At 35.2% G+C, this 21,683-nt stretch overlaps 1 protein-coding gene across 3 annotated transcripts; it reads right to left on the bottom strand.

The window, feature by feature from the left end:
* Positions 1 to 3,013: 3,013 nt before the first annotated feature.
* LOC137391494 (uncharacterized) lies at positions 3,014 to 19,859 on the bottom strand. Of its 3 annotated transcripts, none has more exons than XM_068077989.1 (7): positions 19,721 to 19,859; positions 19,419 to 19,602; positions 15,177 to 15,367; positions 9,462 to 9,617; positions 7,446 to 7,551; positions 5,635 to 6,342; positions 3,014 to 3,426 (listed from the first exon to the last, which is right to left on the bottom strand). In XM_068077989.1, the coding sequence occupies exons 1-7, from the start codon at positions 19,787 to 19,789 to the stop codon at positions 3,290 to 3,292; spliced, it is 1,551 nt and encodes a 516-aa protein (XP_067934090.1). In that variant the 5' UTR covers positions 19,790 to 19,859; the 3' UTR covers positions 3,014 to 3,289. The 3 variants fall into 3 exon arrangements, with proteins under 3 accessions (XP_067934090.1, XP_067934091.1, XP_067934092.1); XM_068077990.1 differs by having other exon boundaries at positions 19,428 to 19,602; XM_068077991.1 differs by lacking the exon at positions 19,419 to 19,602.
* Between the last annotated feature and the right edge of the window lie 1,824 nt (positions 19,860 to 21,683).

Raw genomic sequence — 21,683 nt, 5'->3', positions numbered from 1 at the left:
CAGAGTGACTTGTAGTTTAGCCAAGAGTACGCCGGGTACTCCAGAGTGACTTGTAGTTTGGCCAAGAGTATGCCGGGTACTCCAGAGTGACTTGTAATTTGGCCAAGAGTACGTCGGGTACTCCATAGTGACTTGTAGTTTGGCCAAGAGTACGCCGGGTACTCCATAGTGACTTGTAGTTTGGCCAAGAGCACGCCGGGTATCCCAGATTGACTTGTAGTTTGACTGAGAGTACGCCGAGTACTCAGGGTGACGCGTAGTTTGGCCAAAAGTACACCAGGTACTATAGAGTGACTTTTAATCTGTAAAATATGATATACATGTATGTTTGCCGACTTGATGACATCCAGGAACAACCATTTGTTTTTTAGATACCACTTACCAACAGCATAATACCAATAGTTTAATTGACATTATTCCCTCAATAATCAATAAATTAATGAAATAAACATTTAAATGATAAACAAAAGTTTTATTATAAAGCTGTATTTTAACCATCTTGAATTTAATAGCCGTGTGATTAGCTATAAAACGTTCTATGTACTGAATAGTATAAGTAATTAGTTATTCTACTTTTATGTTCAAAAGTATTTCTACGAGTAAACATAAATAGAATAAGGTAAAATTCAAAGCTGTAATAAAACTCCACACTAATAGTAATAAGCACAATAATTGTTTAAACGGAAACTTATTTGGAAAGTCAGTTTTTTTAGTATATCTTGTCGGCCCTGAGGGTAATGGAGTCTTTGTTTAGATTTAAGGTATTTTATTACGCTTGCTCTAGACGCTGTTAGTCTACTGTTATAAGTCATTTTTATTATTTTTTTATAAGTAAGAAAAATTTGGTGATGACTAAAAATCTCATAGCCCTTTGAGTGTGACTTTTAAAAAATTGTGGTAAAAACCTAAGGATTTCAAATTGCTTAGCAATTATTTCAAATCTGAGCATACTACTTTACACCTAGATTCGAGGCCCTCCTGTGCATGATGCACTGATTTTTTTACTACCAATCTGTTTCACGATGTCGTTGATGGCGACCTGACGAACGATCTTGCAGAACAAATTTGTAGTAAAGAAAAAAGTCGACTTTCCAGACTTTCAAATTTCCACACACGTTTTCATAAAGTACGCACACTTGAAGTACTTACATTTAAAGTACGTACATGTATATGTAAAGTACATACATTTAATTACTTTTAATTTGGGCAGATTTGTCTACTAAAAAGTTAGAAACAGATTGTAGATAAGATTAAGACCTCTGTTTAGTAAAGAATTTATTTTTTTAGTTGAAAGCAAAGCAAATGATTCTCCTTAAGAGATGATGCAATGTTGGATGATGAAAGTCGACAAAGAGTCTGGTAGCCGACACAGCTGCACGCTAGCCCAGTTAGCATTGGTTGCAGGTTCCAGGACTAAGTAGGTAATGAAAAAGAGAGACTTTGCTCTGTTAATGCCTCCTTCATAGAGAACAACAATCTTTATAGTCATTGCTTCTTTTGCAAAATATTGGAGAAGACAACTCCAGCATTGATTTGTTCTTTTGGAGTTATCTTTTAATGATTCACATATTAACTATGGTAATATGCACATTTATCTTTATCTGTTTTTTTGTTGAAGCTTACGAGTTTCAGAGTTGTGGTTGTATTTCTACCATAAGTTATGCCATCATTGTTGTTAAACACAATGATTAATGTTACCGCCTCCTTTTCAGAGACCATCAATCTCTATTATAGTCATTGCTTCTCTTGCAAATTATTGGAGAAGACAACTCCAGCATTGTATTGTTCTTTTGGAGTTATCTTCTAATGATTCATATATTAACTATGTTAATCTGCATATTTATCTTTATCTGTTTTTTTGTTGAAGCTAACAAGCTTCAAAGTTGTGCTTGTATTGCAATTATAAGCTATGCCATCATTGTTGTTAAACGCAATGATTAATGTTAATGCCTCCTTTTTAGAGACCATCAATCTCTATAGTCATTGCTTTTTTGCAAAATATTGGTGAAGACAACTCCAGCATTGTATTGTTCTTTTGGAGTTATCTTCTAATGATTCCCATATTAACTATGTTAATCTGCATATTTATCTTTATCTGTTTTTTGTTGAAGCTTACGAGCTTCAAAGTTGTGGTTGTATTTCTATCACAAGTTATGCCATCATTGTTGTTAAACGCAATGATTAATGTTAATGCCCCCTTTTTAGAGACCATCAATCTCTATAGTCATTGCTTTTTTGCAAAATACTGGAGAAGACAACTCCAGCATTGTATTGTTCTTTTGGAGTTATCTTCTAATAATTCATATATTAACTATGTTAATCTGCATATTTATCTTTATCTGTTTTTTTGTTGAAGCTAACGAGCTTCAAAGTTGGGCTTGTATTGCTATTATAAGTTATGCCATCATTGTTGTTAAACACAAATGACAAAATATTTTTGTCATTTACATTGCTTCATAATATATTGTTGAACAGTTCTCTTCACTGAAAGTCTCAAGTTTGCATTTTTCAATACAAACATTTTGTAAACAAAGCGTGAAACACGAGTGTTGGTCTGGCAGTTTTACATTTTTTCATATCCTTTCCAAACTGTAATATTTTGATAAACCTTGAATGTTGCGCATTAGGTAGTGCTTTGTGTAAAAACCTAGGAGTAAAAATATGGAGAATCTAAAAAGCCTTCACAAGCGTTGTGTTAGAGTGATAATGCCTTATACAGAAAATTATTGCCAGTAATTGGAGGCCATTATCTCGAATTCAATAAACTTTAGATGTTTCTGAATCTATGCTGCCTAAGGTGCTTGAACAGATTATTCTATATACCCAATCAACCATTTCATAGATACTTCTCACAAACTAAAAGCCACTGATCCCACCAGATGTAAACATTTTGCTTATTCTATATCTAGAACACATCAATCTTGATAATAAAAACATTTCTTGTTTTTAAAACTAATGAGTTCCCATGTTATTACTGTTGTTATTTTATTTCACACAGTCTGATTTACCTTCATCAGCCCTGGCCCGTGAAACAAAGTTTAAATCAAAATTTGAATTAGTTTGACATATTATACTGCTTAGAAGGTACATAGAAGCTGAGTGTATTTTACAGCTATTAAAACTCGAGTAATGGCTGACAATAGTTACTGCATCTTCCGCAGCATTCAATAGTATTAAAATATTAAATAGCGATTAACCAAATTATTTTGAAACAGGAAAGAAAACTTTGTTAGTTTGATATTCATGCCTTCAATAAACAGATATCATGCTGTTGATGTGAATTTCTGACTTAGCCACTCGTGAGCTGGCAAAAGAGAAGTTGCTGGCTGTTGCGCTTGGGTACGAGTAGTGTTGAGCCAAATATCGCTAAACTGTAAACATGGCCGCCAGACAAAGCAGCATTCTTCATGGTAGAGACAACTTTTCCTACAAAAAACAATTATAACAATTACACGACTGCATCTCATGGAAACAGGTGAAACCTTTACTGAGATCGTGAAAAAAGCTTTTAACTTTCGTGACAGCCTTATTGTGAGAAGTTCTAACTATTGATACTAGTACGCTGGCAGTCCCAGGCATTGTGAGCGATCGTCAGATGTAATAATTATGTGCACCATTATTCCATGATGCAGCAAGATGTTCAAGTAGGGCCTATATTAGCATGCTTTGCTATAAATCCTAATGTCCGGTATTGATTTTTCTATGTGGCAATCTCGTTGTCTAACACTCTTAGTGTTCCTTCGGACAAACAGACACGGGTATTATTATAGTAAAAAAAACTAGTACTCTGGCAGTCTAGTGTGCTGTGAGACGTCGTCAGGCATGACAATAAGGTGCAAAAAATACCGTAACTTTGCACATAACTATTCCAAAATTCTGCCAAGAGAATGATTAGTGTAGGTGGTTGTGTTCTAGTAAACCGAGTGCCACGAGTTCGAATCCTGTACAATGCAAACCTTTTTCCCAATCTTAATCATTAGTTTTGGAAAGATTTCATAACTAGTATTATATCAAGAATAATATAGTAGAATACTATAGCAGATTTTGAACGTCAAGGTAGGTCAACAACATAAATACAGGTAAATCTTGACTTACAATTACTTTTACATACAAAAAACATTAATCAATTACCTATCACACATGTGAAGTAATTTTCAAAATTTTGTTTGAGTATTAGAGTTTTGCATGTCAAAAAAAAAAAACTGATAAAAACTTTGAATAAAACATAAAAAAAGTAAAACCTACATATTAATTCAATAAATTTATAGTACATCTAGTTTAAGACCCAGTAAGTTACAGTGTATTTCTATTACCCACTTTGCATCTGAACCTTTGCAGTGCTGAGTCTAAACTCCCGCTTGCGAGTTCATTACGTAAAGTAACAATAAAATGTATTTTTTGATTCTTAAAATAATTTGATATAAAAATTCTAGCAACAATGGTCAGGATTTTTTTAACTTTTAGAGCAAATTGTTTCACGACAAAAATTCGAACAAAAAAACGACATTGAGGAGTTGTCCTTGCATGCGAAGACGGATTCAACAAAATAAAAGTTGTAAATTTGCTGATTGCGCCTGACATTGCCTAAGAAGGGCCCACTTTTATCCATTAAATAAGTCCTAGTGAGTCTGATCTTATAACCTTTCCGGTACATGAGAATTTGTTAACATCATGGAACATGCTCCTATGACATTAAAGTTCATTCTTCCACATTAGAATGCGGTCAAGTGGTGCAAGTGGTAGAGTCTCAGTCTCTCAAGCTGACTATCAACGTTTCAAAACTGGCTCATAGCAACATTTTATGAAGCACTTTAATTCAGGTTGACGGTTTCAAGCGAGATTACTTGATCAGAGTTTTATGATATAAAAGATCCCTTCCTCCGACATTTGATGGGTTAAAAGATTTGAGAGGTTGAAGGGATTAACTTGGAATGTTAAGGTTAAACTGTTATGATAGAGTACATGATATGAAGACATGTCAGGTATCTATATTACGATCCCACCTTCTTCACAGGTGGATCCCACCTTCTTGTAGGTGAATTATGATAGTCCTTGGGTACACCGGAGCACAAAATACGAGTCGGGTTGAGACCATTGACACTCGATATGCAAAATAATGCTTGACATCAGCAAAAGCTGCGGCCGTGTGCTGAAAATGGTTGAATATGTTCATGGGTCTTTAATAAAGCACTTACTATGTCAGTCACACATATCTACATGTATGAATGAAGCATAGGTAGGGTAACTCCAAGTTTTCAGACACTCTCATGAACCAATGAATACTTGTTGCGTACCTCTTTCCATAATAAATATTCTTTCGATAGTTTATCATGCGGATATCTAAAAGCATTCTTATTTAACATCAATGTCAAGGTTGCTGTACAAGTTTTCAATAAAATTTGTTCAGCGTTTCAACACTGCTGTGAATAAGTAATAAAATAAGATAACTCCCTGTCATACTGTGACCTCTGACCTCATGCAATAAAGTTGACAAACACAATAAAATGAGCTGTCTAAATAGCCATGCATAAGGTGGTTAATATTTTAAACGCAAAAATTGCTGCAATTTAAGAAAAAAGTAGCATTGCACGACCTTTAACTTTGAACCTTTAACTTTTTAATATAAAAGCTAACCTGTTGAAGAATCGACAACAGAGATGGTTTCGTTGTTATACGCAGCCAGTAGTGTATAGTATCCATACTGAACCAGGCCTTCTGGACAACGCACTCCAAAAAGAGTCCATAAAATTTGGCCAGTTTTAATGTTGAACTTGAAGACCTTAGACTGATCGTAGAGGGAAATAACAACAGATTCGTCATCTGAAGCGGAAATAGTGTTGTGACTCTCGCCCAGATGGGGACAAGAAATTCGATGTACCAATGCGCCAGACAAAGAGTACACACAGATTTCTTTGTTCGATGGGTCAGCAATAACCAGCTTTCCCGCTACAATGGTTGTTATGTCTGAGCTGACAGGATGGTAAGGGTGCTGCCAGCTTACAATATTTCCTCCAGACATGTCATACACCGCAACTGTGCGAGGTTTGGTGCAGGATAATACATAAAGCCGGTCATTATAGGCGGTGATAGATTCAACTGGTCCGGAGGTAGTGATAAAACTGTCGTGGAGATGATGTTGACTGTCTATTTTAGACACTGTATAATTGGTCAGGCCAACATACACATTTCCTTTGTACTGGCATATCGAGAGAGGATCGACTGGCAAATACAATGATAGCCACGGCTTGAAAGACTTCGGTAGTGGGAATCTTTTGACATCCTCCGCTTCAATGTTGATGTCACCCGTATTGACAATCTCTAGTTCTGTGATTCTTTCTCCTACTATGTAAGACAAAGTACCTTGACTATGGTTGGAAATAGCTACGAAGTATCACACCTCAACAAGCATTCATGCGAATGAAAATCAGGAGGTTGGCAAAACATGTACAAGTATATTAAACAAAAATACAATAGCTTTACTACCAGACCTTTATCTACATCCTCTACAAACCATTTGATAAATGATGTAACATTTAAGCAAATCTTTGTTTTGACACAAAAAATGACTACTGTTCGATGTCTGAAATTTCTTGAAACATTACTTTGCTAGTAAAACTAAAAAGGTAGAAAAGATAAAAATTAAAACTTCAAAATAAGAAAAGTGTTACTGGGTAGTTTTCTTTGAGCAATATTGATTGACAGCTGCAGAAAGCTATGAGGCATATTTTAACCACCCACTTAAGTATCGCCTAGCCTATACATTTATTCAAATGCTTTAAAGAAAAGATAAAAACTTCATTTTACTAGTTGTCGCTTTGTTAATTTAATTTTTCTTATAATTTGAATTTTTACATTTTAAGTTTCTTGATTTTAATTATTTGCTTCAATGTAATTTCTTAAAATAAATATCAACCAGTTTTTTGAGCTGTCAACGAACTAAACAAAATACAATGTATTCTTATAAGAAAATCTTATCTAACATATAGAGATTTTGATACAAAAAGAAAGTATATAAACACCTTTACATTGTACGCTGAGTTTTGACTATATTAAATAGTCATACTGCACAGAGCTGGTAGTCTAGTTTTAGGGAAAGGATTTCTTAAAAGCAAGCATAAATTTTTGGAAAATTTTAAGAACGGACAACTTATAAAATATGATGTGACAGAAGGGGACAACTAATCAATAATGATTTGATTGTGTAATAAATTAAACATTTCTTATGCTTTGCAGGACTAGAATTATAAGCAGAGTCAAAATGATTTCAACAGCAGAAAATACCAAGTATAAGCCATTAATCTAAACCAGCAACAAGGGGTAGTCCTTGTACTGTATCAACCAGAACATTTTTATAGACTGAGGTGCTAAAAAACAGCTACATCCTGTAGAAACATTCGTTTTTTTTGCACATCACTCGGATGTAAAGCATAGGGTACTCCTCTAACCTCTGCTTTTTAGCTTAAGTTCATTATTGAGTTGAAGGCGGGGCAAGCCTTCCGAGTACTTGTCCAGCGTTTTCCTCAGATTGTCAAATCCTCTGACAATGTCAACCTAAAAATAAAACTAATCAAGTATTTGTTGATCATAGTTTTTAATAGTTATCGATAGTTAGTAATATCAGCCCAACCATAACCAAAACAGGAGAGTGTGTATAAAACTCTGCTGTGCCAATACAGGATCAATCGCTGCTTTTGGCATCAACAGCATGGAAACCTTAACTGCTCAAATTAACTGAATTACAAGACTTTGTGAATTATTTGCTACTATTTATCGAGCACGAACCGCAATAAAGGTTAAAAGGTCGTTTCAGAAAGACTCACTATTCCTTTAAAATGTTTAATTACTAAACAGAAACAATCACTAATCTAAATAAATACCACTTGGTCATTGTGTAGATCTGTTAATCTGCCTTTCCACATTTTTAAGCCAGTTTTATCTAAAATTCACACGCATATGCTCCGTGTATCTGTCAGGTTGCTAAAATATATTTAGTTTTAAAACTCTCTGTGGTTCCAGAAAACCCGCCTTATAAACACCACTGACCCGAAGACAGTCTGGTTGCTCTTAGCCTGTCTTGACAAACTGCTGTTTTTGCAGAGTTGTCCCCCCGTCGAGCGGGCGAGCAGCACAACAGCTTGTCACAAGACGTACTGCACCTGATGCATCAGCTGCTCTGAAAGGGAGTTGTTCTCTTCTGTCTATGCGGCTTGACTGCGATGTTATGGCGGTCGCCCCATTGGTAATCATAACGAATTTCGCGCAAAAATTTATGTAGAAAAAATAAGATTACAACGTTTAACTAGCGACAAGTCCCTGCGGTAAACTTCAGTAGAACTTGAGAACTTGGGCAACAACAGCGACTAAACATGTCGTTATTTGTGCGCTCAGTCAGTTTTGTTTTTATTTTTGTATCAGTCAGTTTTGTTTGTTCCTATGGATTGTATTTTCAATTTATTTTATTTTTAAATTCTACTAACGTTTACAACAGAGACTGGTCTTTGGTTAAACGTTGTAATCTTATTTTTTTCTACATAAATTTTTGCGCGAAATTCGTTATGATTACCAATGGAGCGACAACCATAACATCGCAGCCAAGCCGCATAGACAGAAAAGAACAACTTCCTTTCAGTGCAGCTGATGCATCAGGTGCAGTACGTCTTGTGACAAGCTGTTGTGTTGCTCGCCCGCTCGACGGGGGAACAACTCCGCAAAAACAACAGTTTGTCAAGACAGGCTAGGTTGCTCTGCACTGCAACGAAATTCCGAGCATACTGCTAATTATATATACGAGTACGCTGGCAGTCATGTCTGACATGAGAGACCATCATGAGTAATAAGTATGCGCACAAGTATTCCTAGATGTGAAAAGGTGGCTGAGTGTCGCAGTGGAGGCATTTGGCTTTGATTTCCGTGCACTGCTATCTTTTATCCTAACGCTCTTAGCTCGACTTCGACAAATGGATGGACCGACATGGCTCTTATTATAGTAGAGCAGTGTCTAGGCAGTCTGGTGTAATAATGAACTGCACAATTATTTGTAAAAGTGGCAAAGTTGTTGATTGATACATTAGGCAAAGCTTCCGTCTAGCACGCAGCAAGTCATGAGATCAAATCCTGGTGAGAGCAATCTTTTTTCTAATTTTGACTCCGGAAAGACACGGCTCTCATTATAGTAAATACAAGTAATATAAAGTTGCAATTACAGTATGATGGTTGTGTAGAATTAAACAAACAACAGCATTTTATGTTTGTCTGCTGAATTCAAAATCGCCTAAACAAATGCTATCTCAGCCAATGGTTTGTATTGAACTGTATCTCAAGTATACGACTCTTTCTTTCCACTGCTCTGATTGCCACATATAATCAATTATTAGAGTTATCATATCTCTTACATAATGAATCTCATCTTAACAAATAATATATATCTATAGCGTCTAGCTAATCACAAACCATTAATTTACCTTGGAATTCTTCTTTATGTAGTTATCTATTGATTTTCTGCACTGTTTTAACTCTCGCCAACCCTCCGTGTAGCGAGCCTCTGTTGTTGCCATCTGTTGCCGGCTGTTTACCACCTCTTCTTCAAGCTTGTCATATTTAACTTCGAGATCACCGATCTGCAATGAGACTCTTCTAGTTTACTAATAAACAATATAAAACTTGTTTCATGATTAATTTTAGATATTAGTTTTATATAGTTTACCAATAAACTATATAAAACTTGATCAATCTATAAGATTACTGTTAAATAAGTAAGATGAAGACACAGGAAAGAAAAAATGTACAAGTCATCTTTACCGTCAACTATCTTGACTAGTAATTGTCCTCTCTTGTGTTTTCCTCTCTTTCTTTGTCTTATGGCTCCTTTAAGTTTATAATTTCTTTTTGTAGAGATACTAGGATTATAATTGGCTAGCAACACTGTTTTTGTTCACTGGTTGCCTCAAAAAAGTTTTTTTCTTTGTAAAATCTTTTACAAATTACCAGTAGTGGATAGTTATTGCCTTTTAGTGCCAGTTAAGTTTTTTGTCTTTTTGGCAGACGCTATTATCTGATCTTAAGAAAATAGTATATTTGCATATCAAGTGGCAACTAAATCTATATTTATATTTCTTAAAGTTTGTCTGTATGTGTTGTATTCATCATTGTGTTTTGACCAGCTATAGCTATTAAAATCTTGGAATTTAAAATTATGCATTATGATGGATTAGAACTTACGGAGGTTATTAGATTAAGATCCACAAGATTACAATCCACACGCTCTAACACTGAGCTAGATAAGGCACAATGTTCAGAGGGATAATCATATACCACATAGCGTATGCACACGCCGAATGACGTACTATTTTAGTGTTGCGCCAACGCAGTACTATGCCCCTGCTATGAAATATTATTTGCCAAACTATAGGAAACACGATGCTTTTTCGTTATTTTTTAGTTCGGGCAAATTTTTTCTGCCAAACAATATCAACAATAATTTCTCTCGAAACTAAGATTTGACGATTTGTGTACTGATCATATATGTTATTTAGAGATATACGCTGCTCGCCATGGCGGGTTCAGCGTTATTCGCTATCATATACATCATATAGTGTATGCAAGCGCTAAATGATGTACTACAGTCATACTTCGACGTACGAGCTTAATGCGTTCCGCGACTGAGCTCGTATGTTGATTTACTCGCATGTTGGTGCAATTTATTTATACATGTATATAGAACAATTAAATATATATTGATTGGTTTCCATACTCTAAAAAATGTAAATAAAACACTCAAAACCAGATACTGTAACAGAAAGAACATGTTGGTTATTGTCCTAACTTACCACATGCTTTCAAAAAGCAACAAATAAAAAATAATGCAAGGAAATGAGATTAATTAAAATGTAAAATTAAATACATACAATAGCAGCTAACGCTAGCATTTGCCAAGGAGGGAGATAAGTTATCCTTCATTACAACAGTTGGCTTTGATAAATTTTGATTTTATCAATGTCTTAAAAGACAATCTTAGAAGCAAACCTAAAAGCAAACTTTCATTTTTAACTTTACGTAATTAAAATTGCTTCGGCGTTCGTAGTTAGAAGTTTCTCGCTGGTTAGCTAATTTTTCCTTGGTTTCGCTTTCACGACTAGCCGGCCGTTTTAAGATAAACCTATCTAAAGACGTTTGCCTTTGTCGCCCGCCCTTGCAACATGTTGCGATTAGGACGAACACAGGTGTCGTCACAAAGGGTTAATGAACGACCACTAGCCAACTTGTCCGAATGTCTACTAATTTTTATAATTTTTATGGATAGCACCGGCCTTTTCACATAGGCCTTTTCGCCTTTTAACCACTGACCTTTTTGCCTTTATTGAAACATCGTTTCAGTTACGCTGTCACTGGCCAATTGTTTATCTTTTATCCAATGCCTGAGCAGTCTCTCCATCAGCTGTCGCGAAGATCGTTGCGCCGTTTAGAAACTATGGTTAGTCTTTTTGCGAACTAAATTCCCTGACTATATTCAGTCTGTTTGATAATTGTGGATGTATTTCTGTCATATTGCTGAGCTAGCTCAATCACGCATACACATTTTTGCATATTTTTCAATAATTTTCCGTTTAATATCAACTGTTATCATTCGCTTTTTTTTGCATTATCTTTCATTTTACTCGCAAAATTTCGGTCAACGCACGTTACTTTTAATTCACATAATTCTGCACTAAAAATCGCGCACGAAAACACGGTACAAAAGTATAACCTGAGCAGTTGAAAAATACAGAGTGATGCTGTTCTCATAAAACACCTCCAGCATACTTGGCAACTGACTCACGTGCTCGTATCTCAAACATGGCTCATATGTTAGTGCTAAACCGTGCTTAAAAGCTGGCTCATATCTTAAGTTTCTCGTACGTTGGAGCACTCGTAAGTTGAAGTATTACTGTATTTTAAACTCTATGAATTCTATTAACTCTATGAAACACGATGCTTTTTAGTGCTTTCTTGATCTACTATTTTTGGTTTTTCGTAAGGTTCAATTACTATATCTGGGGTCAAGGCCAATTCTTTTCACGCGGACAATAATATTATCTCCTTGGAAAAGCCCCAAAATTCTCTCTCCATTCAGTCAAACAAAATAACAAAAGTAAAAAAGACAGTCCGATATCTCCTTTTTACATTTGTACCAGTATCGAAAGGTACTAGTATCGAGAGATACCAGTATCGAGAGGTACCAGTAACGTTAGTAACGATAGCTTCCGGTGGAGAAGTAACCTTTTTTTATACGCACACACTTCTATGCAAGATTTGTGATTATTAATTTAACATATTCAGTATTTTTATTTTGTTTTCTCAGTTCGTATTAATTGTATCATCACCGGATCATCTTTTATTGTAATTGTAGCAAAACAGACTTAATTTAGCTATTACTTGCTAATTATTTCACATTTACATCTAAACCCTTTTACAGTTGTTTTATTTTTTTAAAATTTATTTGACCTGCCCAAAACATTTTCCTCGTGATATGAAGTTTGAAAGTTACAGTTGTTTGACAAAGTTTGAAAACCTTTAGAGTTGTTTTTATTTTTTCTCTTAATGTATTTCAACTAGACAAAACTTCTCCCATGATATGTAGTTTAAAAGTTAGAATGGCAGACGTTGTTATATGTTAAATACCAATGAATTTCCTGTCCAAAGACTTTTTTATTACCCGAGCAACGCCGGGTGGTACAGCTAGTTATTCATAAATACAAGATTTTTTGTGCACTTTGGAAATACACTTGTTCAACCGCTATCATATAGCAATTATTGTTTCACATCATTCCCTGAGTAGAACATAGAAAAGATACTGAACATAGAAAGATTTACTGACAATCGTGTAAATATCGTTTTATATAAAGCCTCACTTCCGGTGGTGGTGTAAGTTCAGAATATTTGCATACACTTACATTGAGCTGAATTTTTTTACACTTTTTGAAACTTAGAACCAGTGTTAAAAAATAAATATTGACTGGAGGACTTTTATACTAGTCTAAACTAAAAGAGAAACTTGAATTCTAATAATAATTAAAAAATTTATTATTATTCGAAATACGGATTTCACCAACTATTTGATATACAATTTTGGAGTTTTTTTAAACATATAGGAAAGGAAAACTTCTAATATATGAGAATCATCAACAAAGTAAATAATGGAGAAGTAGAATTGTTGTGGTTAAGTAACCCTAGCTTCTTTTTGAAGTGAGTTTTTGGAAGGTGAAAGTTAGTATCTCAGTAATATGTTATCAATTGGAGGCGTGACATTTCCGCCGTCACGTCTGACCAGCTATGACGTCATTGTCTAAACTCTTATAATCTTAAACTCAGGTCATTCCTACCACCAGCAACGCATGGTGGAGACGGGGTATACTAGAACCAGGGGTGTCATTGGAGGAAAATATGCAGCAGTTGCAATGAAATATTAAAAAAAGACTAGATTACCAGAGCAATGTACTAAGAGAGTAATAGTACCAAGGAGCATGGACGAGACTTCATTCTTCTTGTCATATTACTTTCTTTGTACTTTGCTCTGGCATCAACTAAATCTGCGCTAAAAATAAGCTATTAAATTTAATAATTAAAATGGAACTGTTTGTAATTTTCCTTAGAACTCATGTTCAAAATTTAACTTATAATATTGTTTAATAAAATGGATATATTTTCACCATCAAAATTAGCTCAGTCTCACATGGCATGCCACTAGTCCATTCGCGCACCCTCCGTGACATCACTCTCTCTGTACATTACTCTGCGCACTGCTGTAGGGACAGGGTAGGATAGTGAGAATTTAATCTTAACCAAATTCGGTATAGACCCAACGCATTTTTTAATAACCTTCAAAAGAATACATTTTAATGAAAGTTTTTATACATTATTCAAAATTGAAAGAAGACACAAAACGCCTTAAAGTTGTGAGTACCTTGCCAGTCACATAGAGCTAGCCGTGCTAACTCTTTCAGTTTTTATTACAGTAATAATAGTAGTAATAGCGGCTAGCCAGTAGTTAGTAGTGACTAGCCAGTAGTTAGTAGTGACTAGTTGGTAAGAAGTAGTGACTAACTAGTAGGTAGTAGTGACTAGCTAGTAGGTAGTAGTGACTAACTAGTAGGTAGTAATGACTAGCTAGTAGGTAGTAGTGACTAACTAGTAGGTAGTAGTGACTAACTAGTAGGTAGTAGTGACTAACTAGTAGGTAGTAGTGACTAGATCGTAGGTAGTAGTGACTAACTAGTAGGTAGTAGTGACTAACTAGTAGGTAGTAGTGACTAGCTAGTAGGTAGTAGTGACTAGCTAGTAGGTAGTAGTGACTAACTAGTAGGTAGTAGTGACTAACTAGTAGGTAGTAGTGACTAGCTAGTAGGTAGTAGTGACTAACTAGTAGGTATTAGTGACTAACTAGTAGGTAGTAGTGACTAGCTAGTAGGTAGTAGTGACTAGCTAGTAGGTAGTAGTGACTAACTGGTAGGTAGTAGTGACTAACTAGTAGGTAGTAGTGACTAGCTAGTAGTGACTAACTGGTAGGTAGTAGTGACTAATTAGTAGGTAGTAGTGGCTAACCAGTAGGTAGTAGTGACTAACTAGTAGGTAGTAGTGACTAGCTAGTAGGTAGTAGTGACTAACTAGTAGGTAGTAGTGACTAACTAGTAGGTAGTAGTGACTAGCTATTAGGTAGTAGTGACTAACTAGTAGGTAGTAGTGACTAACTAGTAGGTAGTAGTGACTAGATCGTAGGTAGTAGTGACTAACTAGTAGGTAGTAGTGACTAGCTAGTAGGTAGTAGTGACTAGATCGTAGTGATTGGATGATTTTAAGTATTCTATTACAATAACCGAGACTGAAGCCTACTGTATTTTGAACAATTAAAAATTTATCAAAACCGCATGCAAACTGCCAGTTGTTGCTAAAACAATTTAAATGTTTCTGTTAGTCATAGATCAATACAGTATGATGGAAAGCAAGCAAAACCACTCATAGCTTTAGGGTGAAAAATATAAAGAACTGAGACAATCTTTTTAATGAACATAGAAAGAGCCTGATAATCAAAGAGCCAAAAACAATAGGAATGTGTTTGTATCAGTGAGTAAGAGAAGCCCTTGATTGTTAGATTTTTTATATCAAATGTCGTGCAAGGCATTGGAAGTAATTCCTCAACTTACATGATCTTTCTTTGTACTTCGTATCTGTTCAATAATTGCTGCTGTACTCCTCTCAGACTCTAATCTTGATTCTGATGTCTTCTGAAAAAAGTCTTCATATTCTGTTTCTTTGGCTGCAGCTTCAGCACTGATGTCGCTTTTCATCAACAGAGTCACAAGCTCATCAAGAGTTATCATCTCATGGGCATTACCTGTAACAAGTGAAAGGCTATACGAGCACACGAGCTAGGCTCGTACACAGCATTAATGATGGTATGCAATGAGTGATCATTGAAATCTATGTGTGCCTATAAACTTGTGGCTTTCAGATTACATATACATAGGGAGTATGCGTACCAAGTATGCATGCAGTGTTTGAATGCCAACTGCAACCTCTTCACAACTGCGAGTAGATTACGTTAGTTTTGCGACACTGAGAGATGGAATAGTATAGGATATTTGAGTGATAGCGGTTTCATTGTTTGTGGGTAAACCTCTGCATCTTCAAATATCATTACAAATCTTAGCCTATGAACTTCGTAAATGGTAAAGCTTGTAGGTGACAATAATCAACCACTCGCCATATAACAAATACAAGCTGTGGATATTAAAAGTGCTATTAATAGTAGTTTTATCTGTGGATCACACCTTAATGACTAGAGTCATTGCTGAGTGGATTGCATGTCATTGAAAGTTTCTTGTATAGGACAACTTTTAATTTATGAAAAAATTGTTCATCGTGTATCCCTTTTCAACAAAAGGTTTTTGTGTGCGTTTCTCAGAGGAGTATGAACACCATTAGAGTTATCCATCCTCTGTATGTCGCTTTCAGAGATAAGCAAAATACCGTAAAACCTCTAATTGAACACCACCTCTATTTGACCGCCACCCTGAGAGAACGGTTGAAAAAATAGACTGCCACTCTCCAATTGAACGCCACCTCCATTTGACCACCACTTTGACATTATTTGATCTTCTCGAGCACACATTATCGACTGGTCAGGAAAAAAGTGTCCAGAAAATCGTATTAATAATGAATCGCTTATATCAATAACAGTTAAATCTCTCGTCCAATTCCAAAGATTTTCGTTTTCTCGTTAAAACTTTGAAAGCAACACCGTACCAATAATCTATTAGCTAGCTCTTATCTACAAGCTATTAGTAGTTCCTTGTTTAACGCGGTCTTTCTACTTCGAAGTAGCTTACATATATAAAACATGGCTTAGATTTACGATAGTAGATGGATCTTGGCTTGGAAAGCAACGCCATAGAAATAACTACCATCTCAAGCTAATAGTAGTTCTTTGTTTAAGGCGGTCCTAATACTTCAAAGGACATGCATATAAAAACCGGTTCGCAAGTCTTGGACCAACGGTTATATGTTTAGCGAGCAAACCTTTAGCACTGCATCAGTGCTAAATGCAGCATCTGAAAGTTTTGCTCTGCCAAAAAGTTGTTTGAACGCTAATTTCGACTGGCTCAGCACTGGAGAAGAAGAATTAAATCTGGAAGATATTGGTGGAAGGTATTGGACAACTAGAAGATATTCGTTCCATCGAAAGCAACAATCCGCACGCAGCTATCCGAGCAAACGATGGAAATATTTTTTTGTTTTAAAAACATTAATATTTGTTTCTGCATGTAATATATGTGAATATATATTTACATCATTTGATAGATTATTGTTGTATAACTTATAAATATGCAGATACATAGCATGTTATTTGATAGCATCCTTGAGGCTATCTTAACATGGCTTACAATGAATCGATGCTCATAACTCCACTGCTATTGCCCATAAAAAGCTAGTTTTGGCTGCAAACTGTAGCAAACATATCAGTGAGTGCAATGAGCTTTTATGCAAGATTGTTAAATATAAAATTAAAATATGTCTTCAATTTCAGAATGAAATAGAAATTTAAAATACCAACAAACTGCAAAGAAGGACACAGGCTAAAATATCATTGCAGGTCAACTGCAAGCAATATATATCAACTGGTAGATATATTTCTCGGTTTCTTGATGCATATTTATTAAGAGATCTTTGACAAATTATAGGTAAGTTAGCATATTTATTGCATTCAAAATGTTTAATATCGGTCCATCGGCAAAAGGGGGCAAGATATAGGCGACATTCGCTTCGCCCGCAATAGGGTTAAATTTATCTTCCGAAAATTCTGACGAACCATTTGAAAAATACACCGCCAGCCTCTATTTGAATGCCGCTTCCATTTGACCGCACCATAGAGGAAGGGTTGAAAAATAGACCGTCACTCTCAAAATAGAGTGCCATGGCGTTCAATTAGAAATTTTACAGTATTTTGCATTTTTCAAACTTTCATAGTTATTATACACTACATGCCATTTGTTATATACAATATATAAATATAAACATAATAATATAGTTATAATAAATGCTTTATACTGCACAAATTGAATAATATATATAAATTATAAAATGTATGTAGTAGAATATGTTTATAATGTTGCATAATTATTAACTTGTATGTTATATATATGCTAGATTATATGTAATATAATACATATAGAATTATATTATATAGTGCAGTGTATCGCAGTATATTATATATACTGCATATAACATATAACTTATATATAAAATAAACTTCCATTATACATGATAAATGTAATATAACTATGTAAAATATGTATAACATATAATTATACTATATATATATTTTATGATATGAGAATTATATAAATTACATTTAACATATAGAATGATATTACATCTTATATCTATCTATGTATATATTTCTCAAAGTATGTCTGTCATTCCGGCTATAGCTATTATTAGAATGTTAGCTGGACAACAACGCTGACGCAACGTCATGGCCTACTACCATTAGAAGCCTAGCGCCTATTAACTAGCTTACTGGAATTACTAGCTTACTAGCTTAGAATTAGTAAGCTTACTAGCTTACTTAGTTTATAAGCTGATTTTTAACACCAGGGCAATGCCGGGAGGCACAGCTAGTGTTATATATATACAGTGAAACTCGGATAACTCAAACTTCAAGGGACCGAGCAAAAGTGTTCGAATTATCAGAGTGTTCAAGTTATCAGAGCACTGTCACAAGTCCATGTATTTACTTATTTATTAGTAGATACATGAACATATACAAACTACAATATAAATCAAAAGCACAAATGGCTTGTTTCAAATTAAATGCTTCTAATGTAAAGTTTAAAACGTTTTTATCAAAAAGTATAGAGATTTTTCTATCACTTGAGATTGGTTTGTTGTTTGAGGTGATGTTATTGCCAGGACGTTTTTTAGATTGACATTGGCAAAACTTGATCGTTGCTGAAATGCTCAAAAGAAAAGACATCTTTTTCTTTTGAGCGTTTTACCCATGATCAATTTTGCCGATTTTTCTTGAAGTTTATGCAAAGATTAACTTACTTTACCTGGCATTCGTTAAGAGCAACACTCCGAGGCAGTTCAATTAAAAGTTTTATGAGGTTTTACGGTACATTGTATATCACTAACGTTTTTTTGAATGGATACTTATTGAATGTACACACGTATTCTGTGTTTAGGTCAAACGATGAATAGTTTTTTTAGCTAAGACAACGTATACGTTTAATTACAACAATTTTTAAGACGTTTTAAACATTCAACATTCCGACGTTGATTCAACACGGAATCCACGTCGGAAAACTATTCATCACGGGCTAGCCGGGTCACGCACTCAAGGATTTTCGCCACGCAAATACAAAACAAAAACAACATGCTGTTTTTGTTTTGTATGTGCGTGGCGAAAATCCTTGCGCCCGTGACCCGGCTAGCCCGTGCTATTCATCGTATAGCAGTATAAATCAAATTTCACCAAACCTTTAGAACAGTCGTTGACAAAAATATTTTGCCGATGGAGGTAGTAACGACGCTTATGAATTATGAAAAGTTGAGGTTTACCTCTATGGCTTGGAATAAAGTGATTTTCTAAAGCGATAGCAACCGTTTCGGTAGCCGTTGGGCAAAAAACAGTTCGAATTAACAGTGTTGAGTTCGAGTTATATAGAGCCATTTATCATTGCGTGGGAACGGACCAAGCAAATCCAGTCGAGTTAACCATGTGTTCGCTATATCCGAGGGCGAGTTATCCATGTTTCACTGTATGTGGTATATGATTTATAAGATGATAAAATTAGGGAAAAATGAAAAGACTCACCTAGGATAATCTATGTCCTAATTATTGAAGGTGGGTAATAACACATTACTTAATATCTTCAACCTACCACCAGTACATTTTGAGAGATTTCCAAGGCAGTCTACACAAGCAAGTCTACGACAGACACTGCATCCCAAGCTGTATATCAGATTTTTGTGCATGGAACAAAAATCCTGCTCTTTGCTGTTTTTAGCCATTATATATTCATCCAGTGGTATCTTCTTATGATTTGTCATGATATCATCATGTGACTGCAACATCGCGTATGATTGAACTGTTACCAAGTGCAAAGAAATCGAAAGTATATACGTTGTTGCGATAGTTGGAGGCATACAAATACCGTGTATATCATGTGCAGAGACGCAGTACCTGAATGTGCTTTGTGCAGAATCTTTTGGAACATTCAATACAGTGGACAGCAGCCTCCTCCTTTTCCATTCCTTTTTTGAAACAGATGTCACATGATCTAGCCTCTTGTTCCAAGGGGTAGATCGAAGGTGAGTCAAGTGACATCTGACGATGAAACAGAAAAATAAATCTAACAATGTAGTCTAGGGAGAAACAATAAAATTATTACAAAGAATAGCAACAGGTAACATCTGATATTGATCTGAATAGTTATTCACACAATTGACATTAGTATCTACAGTGTTATATTGTGGAGGAGACTGGCTGACCCTCCAGCAGACCCGGCAGCTACAGCACCGCGTGACTGACAAGGAGGCGGTTTGGTTTCAGCCCTATTGGGTCAAGGGTAGAAAAGATCAGCCTGGCCAAAAAAACGATCTGCCGGCGACTTTTCGACACTAGAAGGACCGGCCAACCCTCGGAAGAGGGTTAACTTAATCCCTCAGACCCTGCTCTGATTGATTAGATCTAATACTAAAATTTTATACTCCACTTTTGAGGCGAAGAAGCAAGACTACCTGCATCACCTCAAAGGCTCCTCCTTTTGCATGTAGCTATTTTTCAAAAACACCTGCTTTCGCTCTGTTTGTTCTTCTACAGACTCTCTGTTTCACAAATTTTGTAACTATTTATTTTATCAAAAATTAACGTAATAACTATATATTTTGTGATAGTCATAATAGATTACTAAAACAAAATTTTCACCATACCATCTCAAACACATGTGGTCTAGCATGTCGTATACAAGTACAATACAATGCTACAGTACAAGTTCTGGCTTCAAAAATCGAAAATTTAGAATTTTGACATGAAAGCTCCTTGCTCAACCAAACCATCCATAAATACTTAACTGAACACCAAACTATACCATAGGTGACGAATATATAGAAAACTGCAGCAGATGCCGAATTCACATGATTGCCTGCCCTCTAAACTATAAATCACATTTTGCGCTTGCAAAACCATGAAGAATATATACACCTTATATAAGAAACAATGTTTGCTTGTGATAGTTTAGTGTTTCAAACAACCTCAATGGCCCAGCAAAGATGAAGGGCAGCCTGCTGTTGACTAGCTTAGAAAAAAGATTCATTAGTATATGAATGAAAACAATGCGTAGTATCAGCGACTAGGGCTGGTGCTAAAAGGCTAGTTTGGTTGATATCATTTAATAATGTGTCACATTTTTTCTATGTACGCAAAAGCTAGTGCATACAGAGTGTGAATAAAAGAAACCCAGTCCGTATTTTTATGAAACTTTCACACTTACGCCTATGAACAATAATCTATCAATATAGGATTGTACTATATGATTTTAATACCACTATCCATACCTGAGGCGACACCAGCTACCAATGCTAATACCTTAATTTCATGACATCAACACCCATCTTTTATGTACAACGCCATCTTCTATGAAGCACTTTAATATATGTCCATATTTGCTTTTCATTGCGATGGTTCCACACATGATTACAAGATCAGAGTTTAATAATATACTAGCCTTAATACCATGCATTATCCGAAGTATGGATAGAGCTACAATTATATACTATAGCATATTATATACACAGATATCCATAGACTAAAACTTGTTTGAAAAGTTAAATTACAAATTTTTTTGTGGCGTCACATGTCAGATGAATTTAATTTTTGTTTTTGGTGCTTCCTGTCATATTTATCAGCATCGCAAATTTTAGAGAAGGTAATTCCGTGCAGTGTCTACATGAAGAAGACAACTCGTGTCTTCTATATTGTGTCGCTATGTGGGCTTGTAGATTATGGTGTAATTTTTAAGGAGGCACAAGTTGCATCTTTTTGTTCTGTTATTATAAAGAATTATATGTGCAATTTTCTTCACAATTTAAATAGTTGATTTTGAGTGTTGGTTGAAAATTTTGTGTAGCAGGTGCTCGTTAGGAAA

The sequence above is a fragment of the Watersipora subatra genome, chromosome 3, assembly GCF_963576615.1.
Source record: "Watersipora subatra chromosome 3, tzWatSuba1.1, whole genome shotgun sequence".
NCBI lineage: Eukaryota > Metazoa > Bryozoa > Gymnolaemata > Cheilostomatida > Watersiporidae > Watersipora > Watersipora subatra.
This window is presented reverse-complemented; position numbering and strand designations above follow the sequence as displayed.